This window comes from Acipenser ruthenus, chromosome 11, assembly GCF_902713425.1.
Source record: "Acipenser ruthenus chromosome 11, fAciRut3.2 maternal haplotype, whole genome shotgun sequence".
Classification (NCBI taxonomy): Eukaryota; Metazoa; Chordata; class Actinopteri; order Acipenseriformes; family Acipenseridae; genus Acipenser; species Acipenser ruthenus.
Window position 1 is genome coordinate 41,898,858 of NC_081199.1, and position 23,353 is coordinate 41,922,210.

General features: G+C 39.4%; 1 protein-coding gene across 2 annotated transcripts in view; it reads left to right on the forward strand.

Moving 5' to 3' along the window:
• Nucleotides 1-737: 737 nt before the first annotated feature.
• The window catches only part of LOC117427012 (uncharacterized), a 62,767-nt gene continuing 40,151 nt past the window's right edge, over nt 738-23,353 (forward strand). For both annotated transcript variants that reach the window (XM_034045347.3, XM_034045348.3), the window contains exons 1-5: nt 738-1,018; nt 1,408-1,429; nt 5,843-5,914; nt 6,677-6,807; nt 7,239-7,341. In XM_034045347.3, coding sequence (XP_033901238.3) covers nt 960-1,018; nt 1,408-1,429; nt 5,843-5,914; nt 6,677-6,807; nt 7,239-7,341 — 387 coding nt within the window. In that variant the 5' untranslated portion in view covers nt 738-959. The remainder of the gene's footprint in view (nt 1,019-1,407; nt 1,430-5,842; nt 5,915-6,676; nt 6,808-7,238; nt 7,342-23,353) is intronic.

Below are 23,353 nucleotides of genomic sequence, written 5' to 3' on the forward strand. Positions count from 1 at the left end.
ATTTTCCCAAGGTTATACTATGCATTTATCATTGTTTACTATGGTTTGCCATGCTGTTTTAATATGCTTTACCATACCTACATCTCTGGACTTTACAATGCACTGGACTTTACAATGCGTTATTACACTTTGCTGTGCATTTACTACGGTAAACTTTAGGGGTTGTTGTTAGTGATGAGGCTCAGGCGTTACAAACAGGGAGCTGTTGCTAACAACTGCACTGCATGGAATCTTGTTCAGTCAGTTAGAAAAGGCACAAAGTAATTGAACGCATGTCTATTTTCTGTCTGATATTTGCCAGACTGCAGTATTTACAGAATTTTCTTGTGTGTGCTATGGGAGTGTTTGAGCTGAATGTTGATGTCAGCATCTTGAATTTACTCAAACCAGTCTGATAGATCCAGGTCAGGACTGAAAAGGAAGGCGGGTACTGGGTGTAGGAAAACCAGTATCTCATAGTCATTTGTTTTTTGAGTCCAGGAGTTTTATACATTTAAATTACCAAGTTCTCCTGCCTTGTGTGTTCTTGAAATCTCTCTTTAAAACAAGAACCGTCAGATCATGCAGAGAATTGTTGCCAATAGGAGTGATACATTCCTAACACATAATTACGTGATAACATATGTAAAGACGTGCAACTAACACGTGATTACTTCATACGGTTGATGTATTATTTATTTCTCCACATGTGGCAGGAATGCGCTTCCGTAGTTGTCCCATAGTGACAGGACATAACAAAACAGCTTGCACAACAACAGAGCTTCACAGCACAAAACAGACCGCTGCACCTTAGAGACAAATTGAGATTTAATTAATTTTTAAAGAACCAAGGAATAAGAAAGCATTCTTTAATTGTAAAAGAGAGAGAGAGAGAGAGAGAGAGAGAGAGAGAGAGAGAGAGAGAGAGAGAGAGAATACCGTTTATTGTAAACTTTACGCTCAGAGGTGATATATTAAAAATGACGCACCAGTGTAGCTATCCCCAGCACTCCAGATATTACACATGGCTTGATTTAAGGTGAGGCATAAAAGAATGATGTTATTATTATTTTTTTTTACGCGTTTATTTTAATGGTTCCCTTAAGTCATTCGAAATAACATGCACAAGTTAACTGCTTTATTTCAATTCGTTTTTTTTCTTTCAGTTTTGATCTTGTAGCAGATGCAGCACAGATTCCCGTTGCTTTTTATTTATTTATTTTTTTACATCCATTTACAGGTTGTTGCTGCTCGTGCAGTTGTGTGTTCCATTCTACAGTAGTTTATTACCAACTTAAAAAACAAACAAACAAACAAAACAAACAAAAACACGGTTAGCGTTACAAAATAATGAAGTTATTTTTTTTACTTTGATGAAAAATAATAATAATATAAAATAAAATAAACAATTGCATTTTTTTCTTTCAGAATGTTGTCAAGAGCTCTCGGGGTAAGTAAATAATGGAATGTAGTGTTGGGACCGAGTGTTGTTCTGTGTATAGATCAAGGGTATTCCTACCGAAGCCTGGAATGCTGTCGACAGAGATAGGGACATGATCCGCTGGAACCAGCTATGCAATTGACTTAAATTAAGGCCATTGCACACTGGATCCGTACCGTCATTAATCATCCGTCATCTGAAAAAGTCATGCGTCAGTCAATTGCACACTAGATGCGTTAATATCGTACTTCAGAGCGCTGATGTGCAATGGAGGCTTTGTAGTAAATATACCTAGTTTTCAGTATTTTAATAAAAAATACAATTCTGTTGTACATAACTTTGAACACAAAAAAATGTCAAATGTACTACAAACTTAATAATCAGCAAACTACTAGATCTATAATAATGTTGTTACGCACTACATAATAACAAAAAATTAAAAAAAAATTAAATTGTTCAAATACTCGCTCCTGTAATAAATATATCTGAAGGTTGGGAAGCTAGCAATGAGCTACCGAAAGTACTTTACAACAATGACCTTCGACTACTCTGTGTATGGAGCCAGAAATACCAGCACTTTCATGTACTGCCCCTCTTTTCTGACTGTTAAGCCCTGACCGCTCTTGCTTGTCCTGTCACGCTTCTTTCTCTGTGTCTCCAGTTAGGCTATTGTTTCTTTACTTCCTCGACTACAATTGAAATAAAAAGTATATGCTTGTAATAACCTGTATGTTGTCAGTTCATAATTTCATGTTTTATAATACATATCATTCATGCCCAAGTCCGCGGCAATATATATTTTTTTCAAAGTCTTTGTAATCTTTGTTGGATTTATCATAAAGTAATTTTTGTTTGGCGACACACACAATTAGATTTTCCATTTTGTTCAGGGAACTGCAAGAATCCACAGGTCTTCCCAGTCTTTTCATTGGTCAGTGTAATTGTTAACGCACGTCAAATCGGATCAAATCGATTCCAAAATTGACGCATCACTGTCTACGACAAATACATTCTTTACTGCACCAATCAAGGTGCAATAGGGAATGCACATGATCGTTTTTTCTTAGACGCGTGTTAAAATCGGATGCATGATCGGATCCAGTGTGCAATGGCCTTTACACATCATTTTCTGCAGCCCACAACCAAACACATCCTTTGCAACTTTTTCATCAACCTGATTTTACGTTTTCAAAAATCTTAACATAACTGCTGTCACTTTCCCTTCCCAAAATCTAAGAACAATACAATGTAAACATTTTTCTTTCTTCGACTCTGACGTTGATCCATGCTGTTTCACACACTCCATATTATTTATTTATTTATTACTTTTTAAAATGAAATTTAGTAGTTGGCAATTGATTTTACCCCATTTTTCTCCCAATTTGAAATATCCAATTGTATTTTTAGGCTTAGCTCACCGCTACCACCCCTGTGCTGACTCGGGAGCGGCAAAGACGAACAGACGCTGTCCTCCGATGTGTGTGCCATCAGCCGACCGCTTCTTTTCACCAGGGCTACAGTGTCGGAGGACAACGCAGCTCTGGGCAGCTTACAGGCAAGCCCACAGGCGCCTGACCAGTCTACAGGGGTCTCTGGTGCGCGGTGAGCCGAGGACACCCTGGCTGACCTAAGCCCCCCCCCTCCGGGCGCCGCTCGGCCAATTGTGCGCCGCCCCATGGTCGGCAGTGGAATAGCCTTGACCTCCAGGCTATAGGGCGCATCCTGCACTCCACGCGGAGCGCCTTTACTGGATACGCCACATGGGAGCCCTCCACACTCCATATTTTAACCTTTATACAGTCAGCACTCACATATCCGACCCTGTAAAATTGACTTCAGTGACGGTTAAACGTGTGTGACGCATATCTGATTATTTCATTTTGGCCCGTTCCAACCCTTGTCCGTTTTTCAGGGAACACAAAAAAGATACAATATCAAAAATACATATCTGAAGACAGTGTTTTAAAATAAGTGGGCTTCCATGTTTGTTGGTATAGTACTATATTTTCAACAGAAGAAGTATTTTAATTGAGAACGATATGATTCCTGGATTGTAATACAGTACATACTTTTAAATCTGATACATATTGTAGCAGTATGTAGAATTCCCAGTTAACGACCCAGCAGCAGAATGAAATAACAATGTTACCCATGCACAGAATTGAATACAACATAAAAGGTAATGCAATTTAGCAAAAGATTTAAAATAAATAAACAACAATGCAGTTTCCAGAATTAAAACAGTATCCAAAGTCAGTATTCGAAATTGCACAATATAGTTCTCAAACAACTAAAGGTCACAGATTTAACAGAAATACATCACAGTATCTAAAACTGCTTAATTATTAACTGTTACATTACCCTAGCTTGTCTCTTTGCTTTGTTTTGGCTGCATTTTCGTCAGGTGAAACTGGAGGAAGCGCTGTGTAACTGCACAGGGGTCTCACTATTTACTGCAACCCCCCCAAAAAAATAAATAAATAAATAAATTTTAAAAAATGCAAACAGTAAAATATAAAGCAAATTACAGTAAAATACAATAAAGGTATAATTAAAGATAAAATATAAAGAAATTGCCACTGTCATGCATATTCATGAGCAGTCAAGACAGGGGCGTGGTTTGGTAGCGGGTAGGTTTATTGTCTATATCTATTGATTAATAGCAACTGTTTCAGACTAACATTGCAGAGATGGGCTTTGTATCATTAAACTGGTGAAGGGAAAGTGCATTCATTTGTTACATATATATATATATATAATGGGGATTGATTTTATTCTTATTACAAGGGTGGTAAAACGCGACTGGCGTGTATCTGGGTAACGGATATCCGAGTGCTGACTGTGTGTGTGTATACATATATATATATATATATATATTTTTTTTTTACAGCTTTGTACATACTTTTCCATGCTTTTGTAAGGTTGAATAGCGTCATTGTTTGCTTGCCGGCCTCTCAGACAAGTAGTGACTCAGGCCATGTTTTAGATCAATGTAATAGACCCCGCAGTATCCATGGTGTGGAGTTCTCTAGAATTAGGATGACAGTACACAGTTTCAATATTGTACAAACAATGCAAACCTACAATTCCCTTGACTGTATGACTCAGGCTGCACATAAAGAATCTCCTTAACCAGGTGATCCCTCAGGAATCATATTTCAGCCATTTCTTTGGGTAATTACTTCATTTGAAACTTGTGGATTGGATATGGCCATATAATAAGCAGCTGGTGAACTATTAAACCATAGTTTACTGTAGTCTTCCCCCAACATTGAATAGATTCTACTGAAACACGTATTGATTTTAATTATCTTTTTTTAAATGGTTTTTGAAACAGAAGCCCTAGTCTACTTGCTTGGTGTTTTTTTTTCTCTTTTTTTTAAATTGAAATCATTTGCTTTCACTGTAATTACTGCTGTTTAAAAGAACATGTTTTTCTTTTAATTTTTTTTAATTAGCGGGTACATGAAAAGAAGTCTCATTAAAGAAAACGTTTAGTCTTTTTTAAAAAGAAAAAGAAAGCTTAAATGTGTTTAAAATGATATAATTTCTATTAGCATAACAAAAGCCTTTACCAGTCTTATCAATTTCCTTTTTTAACAAAGCAACAGTTAGCTCTGATAGAAAATCTGTTTTGAAATTCAAGTGATGGATCTCGTTCCACCATCCAGTCTTATAAATTGATAAATCTGTGATACTACTTTTTAAAGGGATATTATCTACATGTGTTTTACTGTGTAATTGCTTCACTGTCTGCAATCCTATTTTGTGTTCTGTATAGTTCATGAATGTGGTTTCTGTTGAGACTATAGCATTGGCATGCTTGCTATTCCAGCAAAGGCAGGTTTTCTGAGGTGCGGTGGGGAAGCATGTTTGTGTTGCATGGGCTTGCTTCACCTATGGGTTTCACTGCACAGTGCTACGTTGTTAAGCTTCTCCTTTCTGGAGCAATTTTTGCTGAAATATTAAGCAAGCATGGCAAACAATGACCTAAGCAGAAACAGCAATAGATAATTGTACAGAACACACACAATAGGATATGAAAACAGGTAAGAAATCCATTATTCATTGATATTTTATAATCTTCGCATACAGTGTATTATTGTCATAAGAACCTTTTTCCCTTATAAAAGTTTCCCATAGTAAAAACATAGCCAAGTGAGTGTAATAAAGCACAGTGAAAGCATGGTAAAGCAAGCATTGTAAAGAATAGTGAGCTATGGTAAAGTGTATTAATAAAACATGGCAAACCAGGGTAAACTATGATAAAAGCATAGTATAACCATGGGAAAACTGCAAAAATAACACTGTAAACTTCTATAAGGGTTGCTACCGATTGTTCATTATTTACATGCAGTAGTAAAAGTTTGTAGTGCAGGTTTTTATCTTGTAAAGTGTTTTCGTGTGGTTCTCTGTGCTCAGTTTCCCAGTGATCTGCTCGTTGATTGCCTGCCGGCTGACACAGTTAAGAGAGCGGCGGGACTCTGCACTCAGGTAATTTGGGAGAGATTGCTGTTCTCGTAGGGTGCAGGCTACACATGGCTGTGCTCCCAGAGGTTACCATTGACAGCACTGACTGCTGTACTATTCATTTAAACTAAAAAGAAGCTCTGTTATAAAAATGTGTGTTTGCTTTATCAATACTTCTTGTTGATGTGTCTGTCTTATTTTAGTTTTCAGTTTAGATTTAGTGAATATCTTGAGAATCTAGGGCAGGGGGTTCCACTCCAGATTTAACTGGCGAAATGATCTAATTAACTACGCCAGGGTCTGGGTAAGGGTTTAATTGGTTCAATTAAACATTTTAGAACATGGTTGGTACAAAGACCAGGAGTGGAAGTGCCAACTTTGGACACCCAAGGCTGACCATCTCAGATTTCCTTCCCTTCCGAAGCATTAACCGCTAAAGGGAAAGTATTACCTACTCTAGCACCTGAGTGAAGAGTAATGGGTCAAAATGAACAACTGAGAAGATGGTTGGGTCAAATCTATATCGGAAGGTCCTGTTTTACCCATCCCAGTTCTCATTCTCTCTGCATGTTTTAGAGCCTTTTATTTTGGAACGTTTTATATAATATGTTTTTGACCTTTGTTTTAAAAACAAAACAACCACCAACAACGACAACAGAGTTACAAGTGAGGTGACAGTAATTATCACAAGAACTTATGAGATAAATAAATGCAATTAGAAATAAAAATATACTGTATGCATATGCAATTAATAGTATGCCATGCTGACGTCTCATTTTCCAATAGGATTTGCTGAAACGGATTGATTCTGGCTATTTCACTGCTGAACTGAATTTCTCCTATAACATGAAAAGTGGTCTCTACAATATTAAAGTCTTGAAGAAGAGTATCAGTCTATTAGACAGGCAGTTTCTTAGGTAAGTTATGATTAAAATTACTTTTATTAATTTATCTTGGTAGTGTTAAACATGATATAAAAATCATATTGCTACCTTCACATGCTTGCCACTACTTGTGTCAAGGAGATTTATGGCATTGTTCCACAAATAGTAGTCAATATTATTTGAATGAGGGGGTTCCATTATTACAGAGGAACACTCCACAGCAATGCCATTGTCATTATTCTACTACAAAGATATTTATTTATTTACCTTTCTTTTTCTGAAACAACCATTGACTGAAATGGCTCGAGCATCCGTGTGAAACGCTTCATCAGTAAGCAGTGGCATCTCTCAGCCGTGCTTTATTCACAGTAATAACAGAACGGCGCTCCTCCGTAGAAAGCAATGGGTGAGCAGTGGGTGTTGTATAATTGATCATGAATGATCATTCTGTTTTGATTTTCCAGTTTTGATGAGATTAAGGAGGTGAGGCTGTCGTTCTCTACCTATGAGGACCAGGATCAGAGAGGCATGCGGATCAACCAGCGGACCCTATTGAGGGCCCTCAAGGTAAGGGGCCCAGCTTAGCACAGTAAGCAGATTTGTATTGAACGCAACAGTTTTAATATCACAGACTGCTGCATCCTCCTTCAGTAAGCCTCACTGATCTACTTTCCATTGTGAGCTGCTGCCAACACAACATTTTGAAATTATCTACCTATATATATACCTTTTAAGACATGAAATTCAAATTGTGTGATACTATTTGTTATCAGTCTCCCCTTTGGTTAAAACAGGGGATTGACTCAAGCGGCTCTAGTTTAAACTTGTGAGTTTGAGAATGGGGGCAACAGCAAGATAAGACCATTATAAATAAATTAATACATAAATGTATTTGCTTACGATTGTAAGTCGCCCTGGATAAGGGCGTCTGCTAAGAAATAAATAATAATAATAATAATAATTAATGAATTAAAAGAAAGTTACCGCTGGTACACAGTAATGACATGCTTCTGTTATCTTATTTACCTTCTTTACATTATCACAGACCTACCTTTATATATTATCATAAAAATACCCTACAGTCCATTGGAATTGATTCATATCAGTCGCTCCTCTCCTTACTATCAGTATCACAAACTTCTACAGGTTTGCTTTCCCTGTCATCTGGAGAGAAAGAAAAAAAAAACTTGCTATCAAACTAGTACCTGTCTGCAAACCAACTCAAGAGGAATTAAAACTAAACAAACAAACCAGGTGTTTCCTTAAGATGCCATATGTTTGAGATTGAATATTTTGAAAAGGCAATGTGTTAAAGTGATAGAGGTGAGCATTAGAAGTCACAGCAACATTAACAGTCTGAGCCTGTTCGTTCTTGTTTTCTTTTCCACAAGTGGCTCCCAGTCTTTGATTTGTACAGTATAACCAATGTCTTTGATTAGTACAGTACAGTAATCCATTGCATATCCGACTGCAGTGGGACCAGAGTTAGGGCAGATATGTATAATGTCGAATTAATGAATCCTGTTTTAAATACTATTAAACAGAGCTGTAACAATTGCTATTATCACACAATTGAGATTCAGCTTTTATTAGGGAGCGCCCCTAAATCCCTTGTTTAGAAAGATTCAGGGTATTAATACTCGTGACAGAGTAGCCGTCTGCCGTGTGGGTGCGTGCATTTGCTGCTGAGTGACAGGCAGGAGATCAAGACGGAGGGTGAAGTTGATACGCCCCACCGGCAAACAGGATTTATTTACATATCAACACACTGAACAGCTCACGTGACACTACCAGCAATGGCAGTGCACAGAGAACATACAACACAGTGTACGAAAACTTTGGTAGGATCTTCTCCATTCAGTAATAAACTAACGTTGCTGAAGAGGTTGATCAAGATGGATAAACGGTTAGGGCAGACACGCGATGGATTATTGTATAGCCAATGTCTTCGATTAGTACAGTATAGCCAATTACAGGGAGAACAGTAAAGCGCTTGTAATGAAAAATGCGTTTCAGCAAACTCAAGTGTCTCCAGCAATGCTTATGTATACCTGCGAGATTGAAGTCAGCGACAGCATGCAAAGGGTTAAAACCACTTAGTCCAAGTGTCAGTGTCTGTGTTTGATAAGCCTGCGTCAGCAATGCGGTCAGCGGCTGGGCACTGGTAGATGTGGGTTGACACTGTAAATTTAAGGTGACGGATGAAAGTAGTCTATTTTCTGCTGTCTTTAAAGAATGCTGTAGCTTGTTTGATATGTGTCCTCTGTTAAACAAAAAAAAAGATGTTTATTACAGCCGGGGAAGAGGGGAAGAAAAGAGAATCGATAAATTGTTAGCTGCTGCCACCAAAGGGGGAATAAATGAGGGCTGCAAATATAATAGGGCTTGGGATTAACCCAGGTCAGGGCTGAGAATAAAATTGTAAAATACGTTTCCATCATGCCTGTACAGCTTTGTATTGTGCTGCAGTGTTCATTGATTTCCCTCAGAGGTCACTCTTTATATACATTTAGTGCCATCATGTTGCTGAATTCTTTCTTGCCTGCTTACAGTTGTATATTCACAAAAGAAGTATTAATTTTTTTGTATGGTTTGTAAGAGTGTTAGGGTACTATTAATGCAATTAGCATATTCAATTCAAGGTGCTCAGTATAATCCTATCCTTAATAGTTACTGAGTGTAATACATAATTAAAAATCACTGAAATCCAGTGGGTCCTTTGTAAAAATAACACAAAGGTTCTCATTTGCATTTTTTATTGATCGATTCCTGTTTAACGTGAAGTGTACCATTCTATGATTAAGCATTTATGAAATTATGGATGGGCAGTCTCATTTTATAATTTTGAAAGTTTCTTTTTAGTGAGACTGAACATGCTGTAGCTTCCATCAACACTTCCATCAGAAGGTCAAATAAAACACAGCTGAGAAAATGGTACTAATTAGTGACTGTTCTAAAAACAATGCTTCACACAAACAAAGATAACTAAACAAATAAATAACTTGAAATGGTTGTAGTTTCGTAGTGGTAATGACATTGCTGTGGCGTGTTCCTCGGTAATAACGGAACTTCCACATTCAAATAATGACTCTTCCATTATTACCTCATACCTTGTATAGGCCTTAATTAACGTGCTGACGTCAACACTGGATGCATTCAAAACAGGCAACTAGAACAAAGAGCAACTCCTGAAGACATTGTTAGTTAATAACACAGACTTAACAAAATGTGCAATTACAAGTAAGGAAACACAATTTAATGCTACCTACTCTTGAACAGCATGTTTGTAAAATATGGACATGTACAAGTCATGGATTCATTTAGAAAAGGCCCCCTGAAGGTGGTAAAGTGCCATGTTGTGATGTTAGGAACCTTACACAGCAGACATGGCCAGTGAATGTGAATGACATTCTGATCCCAAGTAAAGCGTGTGTTGCTTGGGTTCTGTTACATCCCATCCCATCTGTGACATGCTGCTTCTTTGTTTCCACTGGTGCCGGAAAAACAAAACACATAATACATTTCAGCGGTACTGAATGGTAGGTTCTTTGCGGTGCACTGGGAGAGTTTGCTGGTGTCAGCCTGGTCCCCTGTGGGATGGTTGTTCACATCTCAAAGCTGCAATGCAAGTCAGCATAAGCCTGTGATAGTGTAATAGTTATTGGGCCTTCACATTGCATGACAGGCGAGATACAAATATTTAAAAAAAAAAAAAACAATTAGCCTATTACTGCTATAATGGTCCTTTAGTTGCCACAAGCACTAAATACACCCCGTCCCCCACCCCCCCAGCCCCATATCCCTGCCTGCCCTGTATTCGCTAGTGGTCACATCCCTGGTGCTGTTGACCCCTCATCTTTATGTTCCAGCACCTGGCCCGTCTCTAATTGCCTGGCACTTCGAAGTGCAGATAGGGACAGGGCATGAAGTTAAGGTCATGAAGGTCATAACACCGAATTACAAAACAGCAAAGGTCATTGAAATGTCTATATAAATTAGCAATTTGTATATACTGAAGACATGAAAGGAGTTAGAACATGTATTCTACCATTGCATTTTAAAGTATTGCAATTGTAAGCCCGTTCTGTCACAATTCAATTTAATTCTGTCTAATCTCATCCTTTCTGCAGTACTGTACTTGACAACTTAAGTTCACATTATTAATAATAATAATAATAATAATAATAATAATAATAATAATAATAATAATAATAATACACGTGTGATTGAAAATATCTGGAAGCATGGTCATATGGAGCTCAGTCTAACAGCATCCCCCCCTCTGTTTGTCCGTCATTAACCAATGCTACAGTAAGTCTTTCCTGTGGCTTAGTGCTGGGAGGTGCACAGTAAAAGGCAACAATAATACATTATGATACTAACTCATTTTCTCGCAGGGTGAGATTAGACAAAATTCAATTAAATTGTGACAGAATGGTGACAGAAAGTTTGTGAATGGTTTGTAGATCAGATGTGTTGGTGCTGAGGGACACCAACGGCAATGACGGACAGGCTTGAGAGGTGTTACGGCAAGCAGCTTGGGCACTGCGGCAATTGCCGCCTGTGCCGTTGGTTGTTTTGCACCCTGTAGGGAGCACCAGGGGGGCACAGCAGAGATAAAGCGCTGACCAGAGCACTGGGAGCTGACGTATTAATATTTATAGTGATACAATTTGTTTTTAGCACAGCCAGCGAGCAGCCAAGAAAGAGATGCTTGTGAAATATGAGTTCGATTGTGGCGCTCAGTCAAGCAGAAAGTGAAATAGGCCATAATACTCCCTTTGAGTTATGAGCACTTTCATGGTCTCGGGCTGTTTACAGTTGTTCTATAATGCTGAAGGATAGCATTAGTGAAGCATTGAGATTTGGATTACCCCCTCCCCTCTCTCTCCCCAAACTCTCCCTCCCCACCAAACACTCCCTTCCCTTACCTGGCCCAATGCATTTCTATAGAGAGAATATGATGGCATCACAAAAGCACCATCCCTGACACACACACAGTATAATGCATTAGGTGGGTATATGAAAAAGATGATTTTTTATCTATTGTACAATCAGTGCACTAGCCTTTTGTTCTGAATTGTGATGAGTTTAGTGCCCATGAAAGAAGATGGATTGACGGCCCTGGAGATTGGAGTGCTGAACAGAAGCAGAGCCAGCTTCCCCAGTCCTCAGCCCTGCCCTGAGTGCTTGAGGAGTAGTTCTGTTCCCTCGCCTATTCCTCCTGTTCCAGTTGGCGATCCTGGGAAAATGTCATAAATCTTCTTGTCGCTTGGGTTTAGCTGGAAAAGCAGTGAGGATTTTACATGTCCTTATCCCATACAGTACAAACTGCACAAAAATAAGATATTAAAAGGGTTCCCTCGTTACACCTTGGTCTATATAATTCTATTGTAGGGTCATCATCGCATTTAGCATATTTGATTGACATCATCATAGATGTAATATAGACTCCTAACTTTTTTGGGGGGTGCCAGAGAATAAAAATGCAATACCGAACCGACAGCTAGCAGCATAGTCTCCAGTCTTGCTGAGTTATCGTTTTGTAGACGGCTTTAGACACAAATTTTACTTTTAATTTTACACAGTGTAGCTATAACGAACATTAACATTTATTACACTGCAGCCAGAAAGCATAAAGTCTAGCATCCTTGACAGCGCAGTTGGCAGAAGCTAATTCGGTTGAAGAGAAATGATTGCTGTTTGGAATAGGTGCAGTCTATCCAAGATGAAATACATACCTTTAATAATGGCTCAGAAGAACACATTGATTATGCAATGAAACAATATGGATGAGCAGCACCAGGTCTCTGTGCTTCCCTTGCAGTTTTTTATTTTATTTCGTATTTAGCTGCAGTGAATGAAAAAGATATCCGGGGAAAAAACTCCCAATCAGGCACTGTACTCTAAGCATAGCGACACTTCAGAAATCCTCATAGTCCACAAACAGTTTGCAGGTAACAGGTTCTAAATATAATCCAAGTAGTTTAGCTTTTTCATAGATACAATGTTTGAGAGCAATGTTTTCTACCATGTCAGTCCTATTAAACAAGCTTTTTTTTTGTTTTGTGTGTGTCAGAAGGGAGGGAGTCTGTATATTGTCACGACCACATAAACTGGCTGACTTCATATGTGGTAAAATTTGCAAATGGTTTCCCTGACTTGTATTCTGTGTGAATAGCTCACATCTTCCTCGCCGTCTGTATCAAAGTGAGTGTTGATTTCCCTGTACAATAATGCAGGAATCTGCACAGCGTTCAGGTGGTCAGCATTATTTAACTGACGGGGCATTGTGGTAGGAGATCCTTTGACCTTTACCAAACCAATTAAAAATTCCATTCGCTGCCACTGCCATCCATCACCATTATTACTATTTATTTCTTAGCAGACGCCCTTATCCAGGGTGACTTACAATTGTTACAAGATATCACATTATTTTTACATACAATGACATTATTTTTTTGCACATTATTTTACATACAATTACCCATTTATACAGTTGGGTTTTTACTGGAGTAATCCAGGTAAAGTACCTTGCTCAGGGGTACAGCAGCAATGTCCCTCACCTGGGATTGAACCCACGACCCTCTGGTCAAGAGTCCAGAGTGCTAACCACTACTCCACACTGCTGCCCCATGAAGAGAGCTTAAAAATTAAGTAAAACAGAAAAGGGAGTCTTTATTTCTAACGCATGGAGGGACCCTTTTATTAGGAAGATGTATACATTAAATTTCTCGAGCCAAGACAAATGGCATTCTGCGGCTTTAAATATAGGAACCATAGCTTCCTTTTCTGGAAATAATGCTTGATGACTTAACTCTACTTAAAAATAAATCTAGTTTTATCTCATAAGCAGCATGCGCAACTAACTGATCAATTGCTGACCAACCTAATTTCACTGCTGCCTCAATCCAATCCATCTCTGTCCAGCACCCTGTCACTGCAGCGCCTGACAGTAATAAAGAGCCCGGGAGACTCCTTTTACTCAGCAAACAAATGTGCTTCATAAGGCAAAGAAGAACGGAGTACTAAAATATAAGCTGGAGAGAATTCCTATTTGTTGCCAGGACCCAAGACAGCTCAGCCTTCACCCCACTCCCTTATTTATTTATTTGTTGGCAGCGCTGGTGAGCAGAGAATAGAGTGGTGATGACCCCTGAAACACTAGGCTTAAGTGCACAACCCTTTTGCACTGTGAGGAATCATTCCAGCATTAATGCCTGACATCCTGTATTCATCCACAGACCAGTCACACCCCTGACAAGAGCAATAGGAGGTCCTCTTCACTGTACCCCACCGGTATACCTCATTCCTGCCCTAGAGGAAACACTCTCTCAAAGAAAGAGAGGTTAGATCAGTGTCTCTTCATTCAGGATTTACAGTATTCAACTAGTAATATGTCTTGTTACATTGAATTACAGGCAGGAAAATACATTTTGGTCACTATTCGAGAGCAGACGCAGCATGATTGTTTTATTAACACATTTTCAAAAGTTATAAAGCAAACTAGACTGGGTGCAGGACAAGTGAATTCTGCCAGGATCCATAGTTAAAAACAGCTAGCAGATCTACAGGAGTTATGTTTGCTGCCTGACTGGGTTTGAAACAGCGATCTAGAGATGTTTCATATGCCACTGCAGTGGAACTTTGAGTTTAAACTTTCTGCTTGCTTTTTAGAAGTAAAGGCGTGAGATGCAGCTACAGCAGGCATCATTTGTTGGGGTGCCAGACAGGTAACATTCAAGACGTAAAAGTACAAGCTGGTCTGTGTGTTCATACGGTATGCTGTCTTCTAATGACAGCCAAGTAGACAGACATAAAAGAGAGGTCTCTCTCTCTCCTCTCCTCTCATATGTTGTTTTTTTTTCTATTCATTTCTGCAAACACTCCTGCTCTTCCCTGCTGAAGCAAGGACCGTGTTAATGAATGAACTAGCTTTTCAAATAGGTATTATCCCCTGCTGGGGAAGCATATGTCACTAGAGAACCACTTGTCTAGAGAACCACTTCTGCATTTTGAGATGCAACTTGCTAATGTTGCATCAGAACCTCGGGGTACATGAAGGTGACTGTCTCTGTCAGAATGTGCAGGAATAAGACGACATCTTTCCATGTCAAACTTTTAACGTGGGTGTTCGGTCACGCTAATCTAATTCTTCACGTTATTGGTGACTTATACATATTTCTTCTAGCTGCAGTGTCAGTTTATACAACAGTGTATTTTGTTCTTTTTATGAACAGCACAAGCCTTAAGGTTGATTTATACTTCTCTCGCAGACAAAAGCTATATGTCAGCTGCAGACACTAATACGGGTGCGCCAGAAGGACTGAAGCACCCCGGGGTTTGCAGACTTTTTGACGCAGCAAAATGGTCTTAGCTGTCGGTCATACTTTCAGCCAGTCTGTGTTACTGCCGGTGTCGACTTGTGACTAGGGTTGCCAACAGGCTCCACAATCCCACGACACTTTGAGACAGGATTTTAAAATTGCCCGTTTAATTTGATTCAGTTTAGAGGCAAGTTTAAAATCCTGTTCTGTTGTTCATGTTTATTTGGCTTCCTCAAAAACGTCCTCTATCGTGCTTCACTGGCTCTTTTTTCCATAGCAATCCCTTTCCTACAGGAGGGGATTAGCTGCTGAATTCTCTTATTAGCTGCTCCAGTTAACTGAACCCGAAAACGAGTGATCAATAGTTAAGCAGCATCATTACCAGGGCCTGTGTCTCCCTGCTACCTGCAGTTGTCTTGTCAGCTTGCTTTCTGGTTGCTCAGATTGTGAACCTGCCTGCAAAGGGAGACTGCAGCTAATCAATGAGCCAATGTGGACAACCCTCGAAGATACTTAATTAGGAACAAACAGAACTTTTATTAGATGTATATTTTTCTTGGGAGGGGGCTAATTTTAGGGCTTTCCATGCTCATAAAAGTTGTATTGTTTTCTAATCAATCGTTGTGTTGCAAAACTCATTACTAGGGCTCTAGTCCTGCTTCCCAAGTTAGTTACCCAGTGAAACCGCCACAAAACTGAACATATGTCTACTGAGCGCCAACCTGTAGACTGCCTCAAAAGGGCAGAGATGTCCCTCCAGAGCGGCAGGATTAAGGCATAATTCAAAGGCGATTTGTGGGTGGGGGGAAGCTTACACTGCCCTAGACAGCAAATAAGCAGATTCAGGAGTACTAAAATTCATATCACGCACTCACTTAAACACAATAAAACAAAATAAAAAGGAAACTTCGAGTGGATGATGTGTTTATTTGTGGCCAGTCAAGTCTCATGAAAAATGTATACAAGCATAGTTGGATAAAAAGCTATTTTCACTTGGAAGCCTTTTATCAGCGATAGTGGCTTGGACAGCCAAACAGGGACGATTGATTACATTGATTTTTTAAAAAAGAATAGGCACTTTCCTGCTGGAAAAGAAAACAACAATAACAACAACAGAGAACAAGGAAGGAAATCCATAAATCTTCTATAGCTTCTCTCCTGCATCATTGCAGCCCTTTTGTTTTGTGAAAGTCAAGAGCAATTCTTAATTGTTACATGAATTCCAAGCCCCCCGTAGGGGATTTGGCATCGGAATCCTTAGAAGCAGCGTTTTTTGGGCGTTTAGGCTTTTATAGGTATTTGGGAAAAGTGAGGCGTGTATTTAAATTAAACATGACTTTTAATTAGTTTCTTGCACTGTAATGTTCTTGCCGATGGCTGTGAATAGTGTGTTGGCAGTGCATAAGCAGTTTTTGAGCATGTGATGGATTTTTGGAGTTCCGGAATTCCAGTCACATACACATTCTGATCAGAGGGGGTGCCGTTCACACCATCATTTACATGGAGAGAGGAGATTGAAACTTCATTTTGGTAAAGAAAAACAAACGATCTAACAATAAATAAAAATGAAATGACATTTGAACCTACTTTCCCTTTAAGAAGCAACTTGGTGTTGGTGGGGAAAATCTTGAGTTATCCTAACTGATGTATTGTTCTTGTTGTTGATTTGTACGGTGTATCTTGAGTTATCCTAACTGATGTATTGTTCTTGTTGTTGATTTGCACGGTGTATCTTGAGTTATCCTAACTGATGTATTGTTCTTGTTGTTGATTTGTACGGTGTATCATTTTCATTTTTTCATCACATGCTGCTGACTTTTGAAACCCCTGTAGCCACAATTGAGCTCTCAATAGAGCTCTCAGAATTGTGTCTAAATAGATTTGGAGGCAAATGTGTTATTTCTTACATCCACTGGAGTGTTGCAGAGGGACAGGTTGCACTCTGGTGTACCAGATATACTCGGAGGTGAGACATGGTTTTGAGCTATGCTGAGGCTACAGGAGTGTGTTCAGACTTCATTAGGCTGTGATAACCGGACATGGGAATGCTACAAAAGAAGAATACTTGAGTGAAGATTACAGCAGCCATATTAACTTGGTCTTTATTAGTGTGTCATACCACAGCACAGACCACCCATGCACAGTAGAAACAGCATCATTACTTACTCACAGTGAACTTCCATAATAACAACTTTCTTAACTAATGCACAGACAGACTTACTGTTGAACACAGTCATGATCACTTCAGTACTGTACAATCTTCAGGAAGCTGATCAAAATTCAGAATCCCTTCTGTCAGTTGCTTGAGCAGCAGATTTTTCTCCTGTGAGTTTTTTAAAACTGTTTGAGGAGAAGGTATTTTTAAGTTTCCAAGATCAAACTGATGTTCAACGATTCAGATCATGGACAGATTCCCCATTAAGTTTTGAATCCAAAAGGCACTTCTGCTGTCTTTAAATTGAAAATTAGCATCTTATTTACAGATAACTTGTAGTTGTTCAGTAATTAGGTCCTTGGCATTGAGCGCTGATTCAGTGGAGCAGACTTTATGAAAGAGATTTATTAATGGACGACGTGAGAGAGGTTGCTAAACCGATAGAGGAGCTGGATCAGGAAATGGGCAGCCAAAATAGAGCTCATCAGCAAAAACGCTGCTGCAGAGGGTGAAATCAGGACAGTACACTGATTGAGAGGGTGGAAACCATGAACAAATTCCTTGAGTTCCTTGTGCTGTAAAAAATGTTGTCTCACTGCTTGAGAAATTGTTTAAATTAATATAAAATAATTCTGAATTGAAAGGGATTATGGGGTGTTTTGCACGAGGAGCAGGATAGATGACTCCGGGAAGCAGAGTGCTCCAATTGCTTTTACAACAAACCCACACCAGGTGTAGCAAAAAAAACTTACGGAACTTACTATTGTGAATGAGTTCACCAAGCAGAGCATTCTCTGTCCCTGACATGGAATCCAGAGCAAACCCCAGAAGAGGGGGCAGAGGGTGGCTACTGTACATTACCAGAACAGATTTCATGAAGCAGAAGTTTCCTATTTAAGGATCCACATTTGGTTTCTGCCTGCCTCTGCCTGTCTACTAGTGTACAAGTCCCTCTACGCGTCTTCATATAGGCTGCTGCGGTCATCCTATATTATATCTGCCTGCCTGCACAGGGAATGTCATTAATGTTTTCACCTTCATCTTAATTAGAAAGTATTAAAGCCCCCCCCCCGCTTGCAGCTCTAATTAATAGGTCTGGTCCAAGGGACAGCCCGATGCCTTTAGGATGCTCAATTGTTGACTGATTGGAGCTGACTGTTTGGGATGAGATGTGACAGGCTCTCTCCCCTGTTGCAATCAGATCTAAAGACTTACCCTGACAGCAATTAGAAACCGCCACACGCAGACGCTCAGAAATCATTGCGGTTCCCCTGATGAAATTTGTCAAGCTGTCCGCGGCTGTTTCATGACTTGGGCTGAGTAGTTTCATGTCAGCCTACCCTCTCTCTCTCTCTCTCTCTCTCTCTCTCTCTCTCTCTCTCTCTCTCTCTCTCTCTCTCTCTCTCTCTCTCTCTCTCTCTCTCTCTCTCTCTCCCCCCCTCCCCCTCCTCTCTCACAGAGCCATTTGATTCTGTTGGATCCGCTTAGAGACTGACCTAAACTAGCAAAGTTTAGTTATGTGAACACCAGTCCATTAGCAGCTGGGTTGAATTTAATTTCCCCACATAGTTGAATATTCCTGTTAAAAAATAAATGAATACATTTGTATTGCATGCTTGGAGCACTGTACCAAATTCTTTCCATTAAAATCTATGCAAAGAGAAGCTATACTGTTTACTGAACTTTACTGAGCACCAACTGATTTTGTGTGTGTGTGTGTGTGTGTGTTTATATATATATATATATATATATATATATATATATATATATATATATATATGGAATCACTTACAAATACTTCAAACAGCAGGGTAGTTTACCTCCTTTCCCAGGCAAAACATTTGCATGCACACGCACACAAGACTCCAGACTCTAAACTTGCAAGGCACACTTCATTGTACTTATTCATTCAAGGGATTAAATGGAAGATGCTCATTGAGATCAAACTGAAGCTATCCAGTGAGGTGTACTGTTGCGTGTAAATCAAGAAGGAGCTGATTTGCTCATAAATGATAAACCCTGAGGTCCCGGGAATGCAAAGCATCACCCCTCTATACATGTAAACGAGGAAGGGAGAGCCACTCCGCTCCAGAACGGCATGACAGTCTCATCCCTCTCTGTCTCCCTCCATCCATCTCACACTCCCTTGACAGGGCTAGCAAAGCAGAACGCTGCCCGCCAGGCAGGTAATTGATATTCACTACCTGCACCCTGCGATAGCGGGGGAAAAAAACAGATTGACTTTAATTTATAAAAAAGAAAGTTGTTTTATTTTGCACCTGGCAGTAAAGGCTAGTTCACTTATTGTATTTACTTTTTTAATGATTTTCATTGTGAGCGCAGAATACTGGCTTTGTAGCTACATCGATTTTAGAATGGAGCCTGATCAATTCAGTTAAAGTCTTCCCCTCTAAAGCAGCACAAGGCATTCTTCTGGCCTGGCACTGTTGGGAATTAAAGAAGGTGAATAGGGACTGTCTGACTCAATCTGTAGTTATTTAGAATGGAGGAAACACCACACACACACACAGGTCCCACTTAGCAGCACAATAAAGATGCATTAAAGAGATGCCGTTCCTTTCTCTTCTCATTAATTGGGGATCAAAGAAGCACTATCTTTCCCTGATCTTTGTTTACTCTGGTGGAATACACAATCACGCAAGCTAATTTATTTGTATACACATGTAGAATGTGAGATAAAGACCTTGGAACAAGCTCAGGGACTGATGCATTCACTGACCCAACACGAAGGGGGTCATTCGTCATTATGGGTTGGTTTGGGGAGTAAAAGGTTCAAGTCACTCTAAGAGACCTAAACCAAGTGATTTTTATATACGGTAAATATGCAAAAATGTTCACATTCCTGGGACCTTGGGGTTTATCATTTATGAACAAAGCCATTCTCTCTAAATTTACATGCAACGCACTTCGCTTGATAGCCGAGTTTTGTTTCAATAATCATTTTCTATTTAATCTCCCAAATTAATAACTATAGCTAAATGTGCCGTGCAGGTTTAAAGCCAGAAGCCTTTGTATTGTGTGGAGCACTGTTCTGCTATCTGAAATCCATCTACCCTAAAGTTTAGCATTAGTTATGTAAGCTAGTCATAACTGTTCACCCCAAAGAAGCTGACATAATTACAAATAGATTTTTAAAACGTTACCAATATTTAGTTTTGGCCTGAAAGCGAGCTGTGTTTTAAAAATCCTTTATCAGTTTATGTAATTGTGAAAGTAAATCCAGTGTGAGAAATGAGAAGTTCAGCCTGTGTGTACTCAAAGTGTAGATAATTTCCATCAGGTATATAAAGACTTTCAAGCTGCAACTCCCATAATGATCCAACAAAGCAACCATGAAGACGAAGGAGCTTTCGACACAAGTCAGGGATAAAGTGGTAGAGAGGCACAAAGCAGGAGAAGGGCACAAGAAAATTTCAAAGGCGCTGATGATCCCTCTCAGCACAGTGAAGTCCATCATTAAGAAGTGGAAGATGCATCATACCACCCAGACACTACACCGATCAGGTCACCCTCCCAAACTGAGCAGCTGGGCAAGCAGGAAACTGGTTTGGGATGTCACTCTGAAGCCAACAATGATCCTGAGAGATCTGCAAAGTTCTGTGTCTGAGATGGGAGTCAGTGTTCACACATCAACAATAAGCTGATCCCTACACAAAGCTGGCCTGTATGTACGGGTGGCAAGAAAGAAGCCATTACTCAAAAAGCCTCATCTTAAAACATGTATGGAGTTTGCAAAAAAGCATGTAGATGATACTGCAGACATGTGGAAAAAGGTTTTGTGGTCAGACGAGACAAAAATTGAACTTTTCGGTCTAAATTCCAAGCGTTACGTCTGGTGCAAGCCCAACACTGCACATCACCCAGTCAACGCCATCCCAACTGTCAAGCATTGTGGTGGCAGTATCATGCTATGGGGATGCTTCTCTTCAGCAGGGACTGGGAAGCTTGTCAGGATAGAGGGGAGAATGGATGGTGCAAAGTACAGGCGAATCCTTGAGGAAAACCTGTTTGAGTCAGCCAAGACTCTGAAACTGGGGAGGAAATTCAATACATTAAAACTGGTAAAACAAAAAAGAAACACATAGCTATCTATTTATATGAAATAAAATGCTCTGTCACAAAAGGAAACAAAGAAATACATAGCATTTGAATACAAAAACTAGTAACTAGTAAAATTACAGTCATAGCAGAGAGTTTCTACAGTGCTCGCTTCCTGATTCCTCTCTGTCCACAACAAGGCAGTCTGTCTCTGCCTCCTCTACACTCCCACTGGCCAGAATCACCGCTGTCTCAACTGCAATTGGCCAGGCAGCGTTTCTGCAGCCTGTTCTGAAGCCTGTAGTACAATGTCAGTTTTCCCTGCTTGCTAAGTCATTTATTTCATGTTTTTGTCCGTTGTAAGCTACTCATTTCAAGCTTGTATCACGATGAACGGTACACAAAGGTGTATCATATCGTGTTGGTAAAGTATCGCAATACATCGATACACGATGAATCATCTCACCCCTAATATATATATATATATATGTTTGGGTTGGGGTATTTTTTTTATTCCCAAAACCAAATGATCTAGTTTCTCAGTGGTTAATACCCCCTGTAGCTGCCCACCTCTGTTGGGCAACAGATTGGCTTCATAGTTTTTTTTTTTATTTCCTTGCTGTCATCATGCAACCTCTTTTGGCAGTCTGCGTGTAGCATGTGGCGTCGCTGACAATGTTCACATGTTACAGATATGTTGCCAGATTGTGTTTCTGCTCCCCTGTGGCAATCCCAGTGTGGTGCTGCTACCACTGCCCTTCATTTTCCGAGCATTTCAGAAATGCTCCTCTGCCCCTCTGCAGAAACCAAGGGGGAAATCGCTTCAAACGACATTACATTTTTTTGTATATGTTAATATGTCATTGTTTTCTCCAAATAAAAACATATTATCAATTCATTATAAACAACAAATATGTATTTCATAAAGTTTCACAAATATCATAGTCATCAGATACATAGACAAGCCGTGGTACAATCAAGTGGTTAACTTTGAAGACATTTTTATACCTCGTATCCCAGTTTAAAAACTATGACTATAGCATGATTCACATGGGACTAAAAACCAGGGCAAAAGCAGAGCACATCTAGTAACCTCCCAGACGTGGATTCGTTTTTGTCAAGTTGGTAAATTCAAAATGAAATGCGATGTTGTGGCCAGAGAAGGCGCTGTTGTGCATGTGAACAATGAAGCGGGTGTAAATAACTCATTTCGTTGTACCTTCTTTTTAAAAGGATTGAATATCCATTTCATCCTTTGGGTGACATGTATCTTCAAGTGCACCGTTGAAAACAGTTATGTCTCCAGTTATGTTTTGTATTTTCGCCTGTCCCCAGTTTGGTTCTGCACTATAGTAGTGGTTTAATGAACTGTCGATTCTCAGGACAGATCGTATTGTATGATGGTCATTGTGAGGCTGGTATTGCTGTGAGGCGAATACTCCGGAAATGCTGTATCGATTCTAACATAACACTGACATGGTCGACACAGGCCGCTTGAGTTTGACATCTGGGATAAAAAAATAAATAAATAATGCACAGGCTCGAATTTCACAGATGACGGTCACCATTTATGTGGCGATTGTTAGTCCTGTGCAAATCGAGATTTAGACTGAAGCACGGCCAGAGAAAAATTCGAAACATAATCCAGATGAACAGCCTTAATTAACATGAATTAGCTACTCATTACAATTCTAGAGAAAAAAAAAATTGAGACTATAGTTTGATGACATAATTAGAATAATTCAAGTGTTTGTCAAAACTGAAATCTGTATGTAAATTAATTTTATTTTCAGGTGTTCTGGTGCTCCTACACTGTCTGAACCATTTCAACAGAAGAGGGGGGTTTGTTTATTATTATTATTATTATTATTATTATTATTATTATTATTATTATTATTATTATTATTGACAGACTCATCAGAGTAGAGCGTTTGTTGGCATTGTTAGTGGAAATTTACCAAAATTATATTTAAACCCTGGGAAGCATATTGAATAAAGGAAAGTAGATTCCTGATGTAAAGACCCCTGCTGTTCATTA